General features: G+C 41.1%; 1 protein-coding gene across 1 annotated transcript in view; it reads left to right on the top strand.

Moving 5' to 3' along the window:
- The window catches only part of mypn (myopalladin), a 247,250-nt gene that overhangs the window by 73,289 nt on the left and 158,932 nt on the right, over window positions 1-15,029 (top strand). The window contains exons 3-4 of the mRNA XM_048609091.1: window positions 2,576-2,751; window positions 13,326-13,377. Of these exons, the coding sequence (XP_048465048.1) occupies window positions 2,576-2,751; window positions 13,326-13,377 (228 nt within the window). The remainder of the gene's footprint in view (window positions 1-2,575; window positions 2,752-13,325; window positions 13,378-15,029) is intronic.

Genomic DNA, 15,029 nt, shown 5'->3' with positions numbered 1-15,029 from the left:
AAGTGATGGCAGAGGCTCCAAATTCTCTCAATCACATGGCCGCCCTGGATTCTCTCCCGCAGTTACCTCCAGCCATTTGTGTATTTTGGAAGGACTTACAATTTGATACTCAACCTTCTTTGGCATGTTATGAATGCACGTTCCTTGGTCATCATATCCTGGCTGAGACTTAACCCTAGAGCTTCTAGATCAGAGGAACAACACTACTAAACATCATTGGACTTCTCAAAGATTTTCCTATTTCTAAATAAGTCAATTCTGTCCTCTCCAGTATTATCATAGTTTCTTTGACCAAGAATGCAATCACACAATTTTTTCCATCCCTGTCTTTCCTGATTATGTTCCTAGGAACAACATGTGAAATATTCTTTGAGCCCCTCTGCTACTACATTGTAATCCTATGGGTCAACTTGTGCCAACAGCTCACCAGCCTTGTTTGTCACATCATGTAGCTTTATGTATGTGCGCTCCAAACCCACCTTCGATTGCCTCCCATTTTCTCCTATCTATCCTTCCTACCTCAGGCGATTAGGAGAGACATATAATACCCAAATAAAGAATAGCTCAGTGTATCTTCTTTCTCTTCTCTAATGTTTCATCCTGGCACCCAACCCCTACTAATTCAGTGTAAACCCTCCTTCATAGCACCAGTTAACCACATAGCAAGGAAAATGGTCCAAGTCCTGTTAAGGCGCAATCAGTCCATCTTGTACAGAATTCTTCTGTTTTAGGGTTACTTCCAATACCCCAAGAATCTAAAGACTAACTTCTTGGACCATCATTTCAGCCATGTATTAACTTGATTTATCTGACTTTTACATACTCATTGGTATATGGTGCTCAGAATCCAGAAATTATTAGTTTTAATATTCCACTCTATAAATTTTGCTAACCTTCAAGCACAGGACCACCACTCTTCTTTTCCTCTCAGTCATTGATTCCAACATGGACCACAACCTCTGGTTGTTCCCCAAAATGTTCTACATCCTCTTAGTCATGTCCTTTTTCCTGCCATCAGTAATGTGGGTGACAGATTCACTTGCAGGAGGTGGAATAGTTACGTAATTATTATAATGAAGATGCCTGTATTCATTTGTTCTATTTTTAATTCCTCAAGGGATAGAGGTTGGAAAAGGATGAATCCATGAAGTAAGTGCCTTCGCAGCACTGCTGTGGAACAGATGAGTAGGTGTGTTTCTTTTCCAGCGCAACAAGCTATCTTGCCTATCCCTGTTTCCACCAGAGATCTTCTGTTTCCTTCCCTACCCTATCACTATTGAACCCCAGGAACATCATCAAGACCCTCATGTCCAAATCTGGATCTTGATGACCATTCGTCCCTTCCTGATTGCCATTGGATACATCCATGGTAGTTCATGGTCTCATTGTCCTCTGCCTCTTTGTACATTCCCTCTTCTTATTGAATCTACCTATCAAAGTCAGAATACTTCCTGCAAGGCTGGAAAGGGTTTTGCAGGCATGATCTACCTCTTCTGGTGACATCTAGTTGTACGGAATGTTCTCCTACAAGATACAAGAAAAGGGGTTAGTCAGCGATCTCTGTAGTGTCAGCATGTGCCTATTTTGATGGAATAGCTCATGTTGGTGGTAACAGTGATGAGTATGAGGAGATGAATTGGGGTGCAGTGGTTGTCTGGGTGCAGAGGAAAGAGCAGCTGTGATGGCTGAATTGGGTGTGTTGAATCTTGTGATGAATGAGACTACAAAGTGATGGAGCATTTTAACTGGGGGAATATTGGTGGACTGGACAATCTTGCCTGTCTTTCTCTTTATCTTCACATATTTACAATATATTCAGAATCCAAACTCATGAGCACTTAGTGCCTTTTAATAATTTTTAGTCCATTTGAATCATATTCTGTGACAGCAACCATTACAACTTGCGGTGCATGTTGTGAAATTGTGGCCTTTCTGCATGCTGTAAACTCCGCCCTGACAATATTTGTTTTTAATATTGTGGCACCATTTTAATGCATGATCTTTTGAATACAGCTTCCTAGCTCTTTAGGCCTTCTGCTTAAAAGGTCTGTTAGACACCTTACTAATTATAGAATGCACAGAAATCTACACTTATATTCTTCTTAAAGTCTTAGATTGAAACGTGTAGATCTGAGCTTTTCAGAGATCTTCTGAAGACTTGTCTCAAGCATTTTGAATCCTGTTGGACATGCCAACATATTTTCTGCATTCTGTAATGGAACTTGGCCAAGTAGTGTATTGCCTTATCAGCCGTTCCATGGCCACCACCTATGTTTAGTGTAGGTCTTGGTCCAAGAACAGACTCAGGTGGAGTGAAACTTTGCAAAAGGTGTAACCGTTTGAATTAGTGTCAGCTGTATCAGGGCAAATGTACCCAGCCTTTAATGTCATGTTGCTCATCGTAAATAAACTGTACTCATAAACCCAAATTATACCATAATGTTAGTTGCAATTATGATTTCTGTTTGTGTTGATGCACTTTGCCTTGCCAGAAGTGTCCTTTTGAATGTTCAATAATCTGTTTATGTTTTGTCTTGTGGCTGTTTCAAAAGTGGAATTTAATATTTCTTTGTAGGTGGTATTGTGAAGGAAAGGAGCTCAAGAATTCACCTGATATTCAGATTGGTTATGACGGTAATCATTACACACTGACCATTTCTGAGGCTTTTGAGGAGGATACGGGACGCTACACTTGCTTGGCTTCAAATATATATGGATCAGACACAACATCTGCTGAACTGTATATAGAAGGTAAAGGCATTGGAGAAATTCTGAAGGCTAACTTTGAACATGTTTTCATGTAATAAACAAAGATTTGGGAAGTATTGGGATTTGGCTAAATATTACAAACATGTGAGCACTTAACTGACCATAGGTCCAGATTCAAATACTAGTCTGACTGATATGCATGCATATGTTTATGTCAGAAAATACATCATAAGTGGGAAAATGAGAAGTACTTTCCCACATCATCCAATCACAAATCCTGACAAGGTAAAATCAATGGTGCAAATGCTAATAACTGGACTAGATAGGCCAACAGCCTTTCTGGAACTGAGGCATCATGGCCTTTATTGATCTGCTGATTTTTTTTTTACACCTTAAGTGAAGGATTTAGCTTTGTTAGAACCTAATATTTATGCAGTTGAGATTGTCAATGGGAATAAAAACATTTGTAGATCAGATACTTAAGGCTGTTGGCAAAGGAATTGAACAGTTTTATAGCTTGGAAGAAATGTCATTGATCAAAATAGTTGAGATCTTCTCAACAGATGCGGTGGACTTATTGAATATTTCCAGCATTTCCTGTATTTGTGCTAATACTGTTGTTAGGCAGTCATTTTTCAGGGTTATTGATATTAATGACCCTACATTGGAAACCAAAGTAACAACCCTGTTGCTGGAACCATTTCCACGTTCAATCTGGAGCCTGGCCTGAGGGGTAAGTAGTTATAGGTCAGGGTTTCTGCTGAGATCAGTCCTAATTCACAGAAGAGCAGTATTTTTGATTAATTCATGGAATGAGAGTGATGTTGGCTAGTCCAACATTTATTGCCCATCCCTAGTTGCATTTGAGAAGGCGGTGATGAGCTACCATCTTGAACTGGTGCAGTCCATTTGGTTTTTCCACAGTGCCATTAGGGACAGAGTTCCAACATTTTGATCCAGTGATACTGAAGGAAAAGTGATATTTTTCCAAGTGAGGATAGTGAGTGGCTTAGAAGGGAACTTGCAAGTGATGATGCTCCCCTGTAGCTGCTGACCTTGTCCTTTTAGATGGAAGTGGTTGTGAAAATGGAAGACGCTGTGTAAGAAGCCTTGACAAATTTCTGCGTTGCATCTAACAGATGGGGCAAGTTGCTGTTGTTGAGCATCAGTGATGAAGGGAATGAAAGTTTATGGATGTGGTGCCAATCAAGTGGGCTGATTTGTCAAGCTTAATGAGAAGCGTTGGAACTATACTTATCCAGGGAAGTGGGGTGTATTCCATCACACTCCTGACTTGTGCCTTGTAGATGGTGGACAGGCTTTCAGGAGTCAGGAGATGAGTTACTTGCTGCAGGATTCCTAGCCTCTGACCTGCTGTTGTGGCCATAATATTTAAATGAATGGTCAAGTTCAGTTTCTGGTCCATGGTTACCTGCAGGGGATTCAACCGGTGGTAATGCCATTGAATATGTTAGTTGGATTCTTTCTTGCAGGAGATGATTATTGTCTGGCACTTGTGTGGCATGAATATTATCAGGCCAAGGCTGGATATTGTCCAACTCTTGCTGCATTTGTACATGGACTGCTTCAGTATCTGAGGAATTGCGAATGGTGCTGAACATTGTGTAATCATTGGTGAACATTTCCACTTCTGACCTTATCATGGAGGGAAGGTCATTGATGAAGCAATTAAAGATAGTTGGGCCTAATACACTACCTGGAGGAACTCTGCAGAGATGTCCTGGAACTGAGATGACTGACCTCCAACCACTAAGCTAATCTTCCTTTATGCCAGGAATGACTCCAACCAACCAGTAGAACGTTTACCCCCTTAATTCCATTGACTCCATTTTTGCTAGGGCTCCTTGATGTCACTCCCAGTTAAATAGGGTCTTGATTTCAAAGGCCACTGCTGTCACCTCAGCTCTTTTGTCCATGTTTGAACCAAAGCTGTAATGAGGTCAGGAACTGAGTGGCCCTGGCGGAACCCAAATTGGGCATTACTGAGCAGGTTATTGCTGAGCAGGTGCTACTTGATTGAACTGTTAATGACATCTTCCGTCACTTTACTGATGCTGGAGAGTAGACTAATGGGGCGCAGTTGACAGGGTTAGATTTGTCTTGCTTTTCGTGAAGAGGACACACCTGAGCAATTTTCCACATTGTTGAGTAAATGCCAGTGTTATAATTGTACTGGAAGAGCTTGGCTAGGGAAGCAGCAAGTTCTGGAGCACAAGTCTTCAGTACTGTTGTCGGAATGTTTTCAGGGCCACGGCCTTTGCACTATCCAGTGTCTCCAACCATTTTTTGATATTGCACAGTGTGAATTTGAATTGAATCAGCTGAAGACTGGTATCTGTGATGCTTGGGATCCTCTGGAGGAAGCCAAGATAGATCATTCATTCAACACCGCTGACTGAAGATTGTTGCGAATGCTTCAGCCTTGTCTTTTGCACTGATGTGTTGGGCTTTTCCATCTTTGAGGATGTTTTTGGTGGCTAATGAACAGTAGCGGGCATGGGATATCAGCAGGAGACTGGAGGAGCAGGCTGATTAAAGGCATTATAGCAGCTTTTAGTGTGGCAGCTTTCGTGACGCAGTGAAAGGCACAGAGGGGTGGAAAGGCAGGGGCTAGCCATCTATGACAGGATTGTTGCATAGTTTGACAGTGCTGGTTGTGAGAGAAGAGCAGCAGTCTTCTTCCTGGAGGGTGGCTGGGAAGGCCACCCAGCCAAACTAGGCAAGCGGAGCATCAGATCACCTGCAATCCTGCTGTGTCTTCAGGAGGACCAGGCAGAACTGCCTAAGGGTGCACCTGAACATGGGAGGAATGTGTGCCCAGGGTCATTCCTGGCCCACTCACAAGGCTGTCGAAGTGTTGATAACACTGACAGATGCAGCACCTTATTTAAAGGAGCTGCTGGAATTGGTGAAGAACACTGACATTGTTTGCCCTCTCTGTCTTTTGTCCTTGCAGGAGAAGAGGCTGCACAATACTAGAGTGAGGGTGCACACAGGGTAAGGAGTGCCCCAACTCCCTGTCCTGACTGCAGTGGAGGAAGGCAGCATTTTACAATGTGAGATAGTAGGAACTGCCAATGCTGGAGTCTGAGATAACAAGGTGTGGGGCTGGATGAACACAGCAGGCCAGGCAGCATCAGAAGAGCAGGAAAGCTGACGTTTTGGGTCTGGACCCTTCTCCTGTAGAAGGGTCCAGACCCGAAACATCAACTTTCTTGCTCCTCTGATGCTGCCTGGCCTGCCATATTTTACATTGTGAGATGTGTAGGTGATAGTGAAATGAGAATCTCTGTAAGAGAGGGTGAAATGATTTTGATTCTATTGGTGAAAGATGTAGGGCACTCCTCCATCTGTGATAGCAGGCCAAGCCTTCAGCAGGAATGGGAATCCTCAACTCTGCAGAGGTGTCTGCTGTCATAGTGAGTTCTCCGGATCTCTACCCTCTTTCTCACACAGGACCAGTTGTGGAGGGAGTGCATAGCAATGCCACTGCAACATCCCCGGGGTCCTTGGAGAGGGGAAAGCCTTAGACTCAGAACCTGCATGTGACTCAAACAAGCCCTTTTCAAGTGCTGATGGCTGAAGTGTGATTAGAATTGTTGGCACTGGGCGAAGAGCAAGTCAGTAGTGAGCAGCAGGTGAGAAAGGCAGAAGCTGATATGGACAGTCCCCTTGTAGGATGGAGAACAGGCCTAGCCTTTCTCATCTGAGTGCAGGTGCAGGGCCTCTGCAGTCTAGAACAAAGCTTTGCTACCTAAACCTGCAGCAACAACTGTGTTTCTACATGTCAGAGTTCCCTGAGGTCGTGTAAGGTCAGCAGTTGAGGATGAAAGAGTCTATTGAGTTTACGCGCAGCATCATGGCTCAGTGTAAAACACATGAGCTCCTGTATCGAGAGTGGCCAGCATAATGGAGAGCCGTATACCACAGCATTCAGAGTGGCTGGAGGAACAATGTACTGAACACATCCAGTGCTGGATAGCATTGACCAGCCAGTGGCAGTGTTGATACAAAGATGTCAGGTGTCGTTGCAAATTGCAGCCCTATGGGTGATTACTTCCAGCAATCCACAGGGCCATCAACAGACTGGGGCAATCACCAACAATGATGAGGATGCCATCCCTCATGCGTTCCATCATGATCAATGACCTCCTAGGCCCCTCTGTCTGAGGGACCCTCCAGGCAGCAAGGCTCAGACAGAGGCTATCCCTGCATTGATAGCAGTGCAGCACCCACAAGAAGTGCCACACCCAGCTGGCACCTCCATGATGAGACCACCCACCATAGGCATCTCAAGGCCAAAAGGATATCTGTAACCAGGCTGCCTCCACCTTCTCTGAGGCCACAAGCAGACCACTGCTGGCCCAGAGCAAAAGCCAATGTATCAGTCACTCCACTGTGGTTCATTTGAGTGACTTCCAGTTGTGATTATTTAAATGTTTGTTTCATTATTATTTTGGAGATGTTGAGATATTCCAACAGTCTTAGCCTCTATTCTTTAACGGCAAAGCTGAAAAAGAGAGATGTGGAATAGGGACATAAGTAATGGCACTTAAGGGCCTTATTCCACTGCCATCAGGATTTAACCATTGGCAGGAGAGGGTCATGTCAAGCAGCCAGCTTGGCAGGTTTTTCTTGGTGGCCTGCTGGCAAGTAGGAGACAGCTCTCCTAGGTAGCTCCTCTTGGCTCATTGGGGAGCCTCTCATGGTATTATCTTCCAGTATTGCCCTCCACCAATGGTGTCTTGAACCCCCGGCAACCTGGACCTTGGTCCTCCTTGTTGGGTGAGCCAATTTGACACTCAGTGCAACCTCCAAAGATACTAAAATGATCCAATGCTTTGTAAGTGCTGGAGGTTGCTGGCCTCTGGCAGTAATCCTATTAAATGGCTGTGTGGGAGCTGGTGTTCCCCTTTCCCAGTAAAGGTGAGGAGGTGACAGGGAATCAAGCACCTCAGAATTCAGTCCCCATCCCTTCCTGTACATGCCCTGGGCTCTGTAACTGCTCACATGGATGTTGATCCTTGTTGTAACTCATCCCTATCTCCAAGGAAACCCATGTCTAGCTGTTTGCTTGCTTGCAGTCAGTTGCACTTCACTGAACTACTATGCCACCTACTTGTGGCCCATGATCTCTGGAAGGCCATGTCCTTAACTCCCTGAGCTCACACAGACCAAATGCTCACTAACCTTGCCCACTCAGAGGTTCTTGTCTGTGTCAATGGCTGATTCATCCTCTTAGCCATGCTTTTCCGTGAGCTCCTGTAATTGAACTGTGTGGCCATGCCTGGCTGCTCACTATTTTGCCTCAACTATTTGGACAATAATACGTGTAGCTCAGACATGTTATGACGTGCGTCTGTGGCAGGTTTGACTTGAACCCTGACCTTCTAGCCCATAGGTAAAAACACCAGCCTGTGCCTTCTCATAAAAATTGCAGATGACCCCTTAATGAACTGGCAGCAAGCTCGTCAACAGGCTTGGCCATTTTTTCTGAATTGGATTGGTTATTGCATCCCACATTTTGCATTCTCAGCAAAATTGCTGACGGTTGGAATGACATCATTCAACACAATAGTCGACATCAGGAATTTACGCATCCAGTAGGATCTCTGCTGCCATCCCCATTTGGCCACCCAAATCCTGTCGCAAAATTGGGAAGGAAAAGTATTAATGATGCACAGGTAGTCAGTGTACGATGAAATGAGAGGAATTTATTAAATTTAGGATGCCTTTTTTTCTCCTGTATCTTTACTTTTACTTTTCCATCCTTCAGAATGACACTACTTCTAAACATTCCCTCTAAATGAAGGCTTGCTGGACAGGGTGTGTTATAACGTCCAATGTACCAAGTTTGCCCTGAGGATGAACTTTAACCTTACAAAACGAAAATGCTAGATGTTCTGGGCCACAAATCTGGATCCAATCCCACCTATCCACATATCCAAACAGCTTGATTAAAAATGTAAAATCAGTCAGCTCCTTGAGCTTGTGGATTATAGTTGGCTAGTGTCAAAACTTAGGGTAGCACGGCCAAGTGGCTTAAAAAATAGACAGATCTGCTATTTGTGACTAAGGTGTGAGTGAACTTTAACCTGATAATAGGAAACTTTAAAAGAGGTTATGTCTTTTATTTTGAAAAAAAATGTTACTATTAGTTTTAAAACAGTTTTTAGCTCATGATTCTACAGGCAAGTTTGTATATTCTAGCATCAGGAAATAGTTGTGTTTTGGAAAAGACTTAAAGACAGGAAACCTGTTCGTCAAATATATCAGTGGAGCTATGTTTTGTACCTGTTAAGAAAGTTGAGGATCTCTGTATTGTGGTTTCACATTGGCATATGACTGCAGGAGGAATATTTTTACCATATTTTCTTCCACTTTCTCAGAATGCAGTAAAGCTTTTTGGGATGATCCAAACCTATTTTCTTCAGTTAATAATTTTCTTTGGGTTGAAACAATCTTCAACGGGGGGTGGGGGGGGTAGTGGAAATACCCTGTTCTGGAGGAAATAAATGTAATGAAAGTATTTATCCATTGGCAGTAACTTGGTGTGTTAATATTAACATAATATTTTTTCCCATGTTCTCGTAATTCTGCGCAGTAATTATTGACTTAACTGTGGCATTGAGAAAATGTTAGAATCTAATAAAAAGAATATAATAGCCGAACATTTAGAAACACATAATATAGATATTTTATGATCACCCTGTTCAGTTTTATTATTATACACCTTTGGAATCAAGCACAGTCAGTATGATTTCCTGTAGGGAAAATCATGCCTGACAAAATTATGAGAATTCTTTGAAGAGTAACAAGCAGGATAGATAAAGGGGAAGCAGTGGATGGAATATATTTTGCTTTTTGGAAGGCTTTTGATAAGGTACCACACATTAGCCTACTTCAGAGGAGAGGCTGTGGTGTTGGGGAAGTATATTTGCATGGACAGAGGACTGCCTAAATAATAAAAGGCAGAGAATGAGGGTAAAGGGGTCATTTTTAGGATGGTAACCTATAACCAGTGGAATGCCACAGGGATTTGTGCTGGAACCACAATTATTTACAATATAATATTATTGTCTTGGATAGAAGTGAATGTACTATTGGCAATTTGCAAATGACACAGAAATAGGTGGGAAGGCAAATGGACCTAGGGTCTGTAGAGAGATATAGACAGATTAAGCAAATAGGCAAAAAGTTGGCAAATGGAATATAATGTGAGAAAATGAGAGCTTATGCACTTTGGCAGGAAGAGTATTATTTAATTAGAGAATCATTGCAGAAAGCTGAAGCACAGAGTGATTTGGAATCTCATGCATGAATCTCAGAAAGTGAGCATGCAAGTGATAATAGGAAGGCAAATGGAATGTGGGCTTTATTTCATGATTTGGAGTATAAAATAGAAAGTCTTTTAGGAAATCGAGGGGTATGGGATAAAGGTAGGAAAGTAGAACTGAGGATTTTCAAATCAACCATGATCTCATTGAATAGAGTAGTAGACTCAATGAGCTGAACGGCCTACTACTGCTTCTATTTTTTTTGGTCTCCTGAAGCCTTGTCTCCAAAAGTGAGAAAAACAGCCATCAACATTTGGATTTTGGGCCTCAATATCATCAGGGTAGGGCCCTGGGGAGTGTTGCTGAACAAAGAGACCTAGGGGTGCAGGTGCATAGTTCCTTGAAAGTGGAGTCACAGGTGGATAGGGTAGTGAAGAAGGTGTTTGACACACTTGCCCAGAGAACCCCGAGTGCTGAGTAATATTCAAGACTGGATAAGAAGGAAAAGAGGGGCTTTTAACAGATTCAAATCAGCAGTGGCCATGGTGGAGTACAGAAAGGGCACGGGGGATCTTAAGTAATTGAAGTGGGAAACCTCTCAACCTTTTAAAAAGTACTTAGTTGAGCACTTGAAATGTCAACATTCAAGGCTACAGGCCAAGTGCTGAAAAGTGGGACATGTGTTGATTTAGAATTGTTTTTGTTAGCGCACACTGAGTGGGCCAAAGGGCCTCTTCTGTACTGTATGAATATATGATCTCTGTACCATGAGATGCTATGCAAATAATAGGCTTAATATGGGATTCTGTCATCTCTCCTAAAGCTAATGAATTCTTACTTGGGGTCTCTGACATGATGTAGTTGAATATAATTTTTTAAAAGGTTGTGATGCATGACCAGTTAATCTATTTAAGTGGTATTAATTGAGCTTCAAGTCATGCCATAGTATTTCTGAAACTATTTGAATCACGTAATGGACTTTCAAGAATTTGCTTCAGTGTCTCATCCATAGGACAGTATAGCACTGTTAAACACTGAGGTTAAAAGGTTGCTTCGACAGATTCCAGGCATATACGTGAATGGTCAGAGATCCATTTCAACTTTCACATCATAAAATTCCAACAACACTGATTACTTGTTCCCCAAATACACAGCCAGTTCTCATCCAATTATTTCTTAATTGATATATAACGATCGCCTCATTCTATTTGGTCTATTTGCTAGATTCTACTGGATGATAACAAACACTCCCTCAGTATTTCAGTCTAGATTTTGTACTCAAGCTCTGAAATGGAGCCTAAAGCAAGCAGAATGCTGCAACTTTTGGACATGCAATTAAAATGTCATAATACATTGGTTGCAATGCTGAAAGCATCATAATGAGTCAGGAAGGAGATGTCTGAACGTGTGCTATCTTAACTAAGTTCATGGACATGAAGTTCTCACTCTGTCTCCTTCTCTCTTGCACAGACTGAAATATTTATCCCAGCATGTCTTGTATATTTTAATAACAATTAATTGTTGGACACAGCACTTAACCAACTGAACAATTAAGTGAAGTGAAAGTTTATACTTTACCAGATCACTTCTGGAAAACTAAGTAGTCATTCATTGATTGTCCTTTATCCATACTACATGTTGCTTCCTCAAAGAACTGCAATAAATTGGTTAAACATAATTTCACTTCCAAAAAATGATGCTGTTGCTGCCTGATTACCTTGAACTTATCAGAGTGGCCTGCTATAATTATGTTAGGATTTGCTTCTAACATCGCTTCTGATGATAAATGCTAAGCTACCTGGCCTGTAGTTTCCTGTTTTCTATCTCACTCTGATGATAAATGCTAAGCTAACTGCCCTGTAGTTTCCTATTTTCTATCTCACTCTCTTTTTGAATAAAGGAGTTACATTTGCTACCAACAAATCAAGTGGGGCCTTCACCAAATCTAAGGTGTTTGGAAAATTAAAAGCAAAGCAACCATAATGACTCCACCCACTTCTTTTAAGAACTTGAATGAAACCCATCAGGACCTGGGACTTGTCAGCCCACAGTTTCAACAATTTACTAAGTGCCACTTCTTTGTGAATGTAATTTCCCTGACTTTGTCCATACCTTCCATTTTCTGATTTATAGCCGCTTTTGCAGTGTTACTTGTATCCGGTGATGCAAGAAAGTGCAAAATTCTTGTTCAATTTATCTACCATCTCTTTATTTTTCATTATCAATTCTCCAGACTCCCTTTCTATAGGACCAAAGTTCACCACGTTAATTTATAATGAATGAGTTAGGTAATATGTAATAATGCATCTAAGATAAAAGGAAAAATGCTTGAAATACATAATAGGTCAGCCAACCACAGTAAACTGAAGATTTTGTCAAGGGTTTGGATATGGATACTCTTTAGGTAGAATGTTAATAACTAAATTCAGGAATGTTGCATTTTTAGTGTGGCCTCATTATTAATGAGCATAGGTCAAATAATTGGGACACTTATATCCCTCGTACTTGAAAGTGCAGCCTTTCAGAATTCCTCCTTGAAAGTAAGTTGAGGAGAAATTGAACTTCACTGCACCTAAAAACGAGAACATAAAGGTCCAACTTTGAGCTATAGCTATGACTTTTGAACAGCGTTAGCGGCAATTATTGCTATTTTGGTTTGGGAGCTTTAGAAATCTTTAGCCTCAGTCTAAACCAAGTTTAGGTCCCTTATGTTTGCAACTAAGGGGTTTAATGCCTTTTGAAAGATCCCTTTTTGAAACTGGTTGCTCTGAAGGGATCGGTGTCAGGACTGCTCTGCTCCGAAGTAATGTCGATAAAGTGAGTGCTACTGAATCGGTACAATGTTTTTAAAGCTCTTGTTGAAGCAGGAGGAGCAGGTGCTCTCCTCAGTGCTTCACAGTAAGCCTGCTGATCACTACCAATTATGATGACCACCCTGTTCCCTTCTCCAGCTCTTCACTGTGGACAGCTCATAATGTCATAGCTGCCTGATTTCCATATCTGCACTTCTTTAGCAAGCTGTGAGGGGGCATGAGGCAGATAATGGCAGTTCACCAGACTTCGTAAATTTAAGCAGAATCACTATCGATCAATCTTCTGACCTACCATCAGGCACAGAGAATATTCCCTGCACTCAGCTCATGCCTAAAGTTGCTATTGAATTTCTCAGTTCCTTCGCACCTTTTAGTGACTGACACCTATTTATATGTATTATTGTACATTATCCTATGTTTACAACATAAATGGACCTTTTATTGGAAAATATTTCATAGTTTATTCAAAGCAGACATTTCATCCTTTCTCCATTATATTGGACAGGACTCTCTTCATCTGAATCTGAGCAAGACTCTGTCCAGGAAGATATGACTCGGTAAGTATAGAGAAGACATGTCACACTCAGAAGTTTCCAATACATTTTATTTATCCTCAGAAGTTCAGAAATAATCAGATTCTTGGACCTCAAATTGTTCTCTCCAGTAAGTGGCAAGTACAAAGTTGGGGTCAGAGTACAGGATTATTAATCTGTATTTATGCTGTTACGTGTGATTTGGGAATAGTGATATTGAATTTTGACCACATACCAGGAAATTGGTCGAGCTTCTAACGTTGTCCTTGTTAACTGGACAAGTAAAACTGTAGGTGGCATTTTACACATTTCAAATCACTTGTGATACTTTGTGTACATTGAAAATTTATTATGCTTTTCCAGAGGTCAGTGGCCTCACAAGATTTTCTCTTGTTAATAATCAGCATCAGTTTTGTTGTACACAATGTGGAGCAAGTTTAAATAGAGTTTGAATCCACACTTTTATGCAAAATCTTTATTTTAGTTAACCACACTACAGAAAACTCACCTACTAGCTCCCCATATTTATACATCTCAATCTCACCCAATTAATTCTTAATTAACATATCCACGACTTGTTCTTTCATTCCTTTAAGTCTTAGGATTTCCTTCAGATGATAACAGATTCCCTTTTCCTTTTTAAATAAATCATTCTATAATGAAATGACAAAGCGTTAGAGATAACAGATAAAATAAGAACAAAAATAGATTATATTCTTCCCTTTTAGCACATATAAGTTCCAGGTTTCCTTCTTCCAACATGTACAACAGTTTTGTAGGACTTGATCCTTCTTCATAAAGCAATCAGATAGCTGACTGCTGCTACCAACCCATTTTGATTTGGAGATCTCTCCATCCTCAGCCTTGTTTCGGTCACAAATTTTGTGGAGTGCATGTTATCCCACACTATTTATCCATGTAGCATTCAATGAGTATTGCTGCTGAATCCCAATTTACAATGTTTTCAAATATTTCTTTCAATATTTTCACTAAAAAAGCCATATCTATCAGAAGCAAGAGTTTCTGCTTCTCAGGTGCTTCTTACTACTTTTCTGCTCTTTTTGGCTTTCTAAGCTAAAAGGCAACATTTACCTCTTTTCCCAAAAGAAGAATTATAAACCCTCGTGTACTCGAGAACCCATATTAACATTTGCATAAGAAATATCATTATAAACAAGTCTTATTTTCCTGGCATCTCTCAATCATGGGAATTTTGAAACACAGTTACAATTTTTTAATGCTTTTTCACCCAAATAATAGCTTCCGCACTACCTTCCCTGCATCGATCTCCAAGGTCTGTGCATGGCAGTGAATTCTGGAATTGGAAGTCAATGCACTGGCAGTCCATTCATCATGTACAGAATTGCCAAAGCTGCACAGTTTAGAGGTAATCCCACTTTGGGATTTTGTTATACTTAACTCTAATACTTCAAAACTGCTATATGGCCTTTATTGGGTGCCCTGCCAATTTAGATGTCCAATTAGACTTCGCAATTCCTCTAATTCAGTTTTGGAAGCTGATACATCTATTTGTGAGGCCCTATTTTGACTAATAGCAATGACCTGTCATTTTCAAAATAGGGTTACTGATACAAAGTGATACTTGATCTGTTCTGCCTGACTTCTAATCCACTGCACTTAAAATGCCCCAGATGTCTAACTTCTAATTTTTAATT

This window comes from Rhincodon typus, chromosome 20 (assembly GCF_021869965.1).
Source record: "Rhincodon typus isolate 14 chromosome 20, sRhiTyp1.1, whole genome shotgun sequence".
NCBI classification, from domain to species: domain Eukaryota; kingdom Metazoa; phylum Chordata; class Chondrichthyes; order Orectolobiformes; family Rhincodontidae; genus Rhincodon; species Rhincodon typus.
This window is presented reverse-complemented; position numbering and strand designations above follow the sequence as displayed.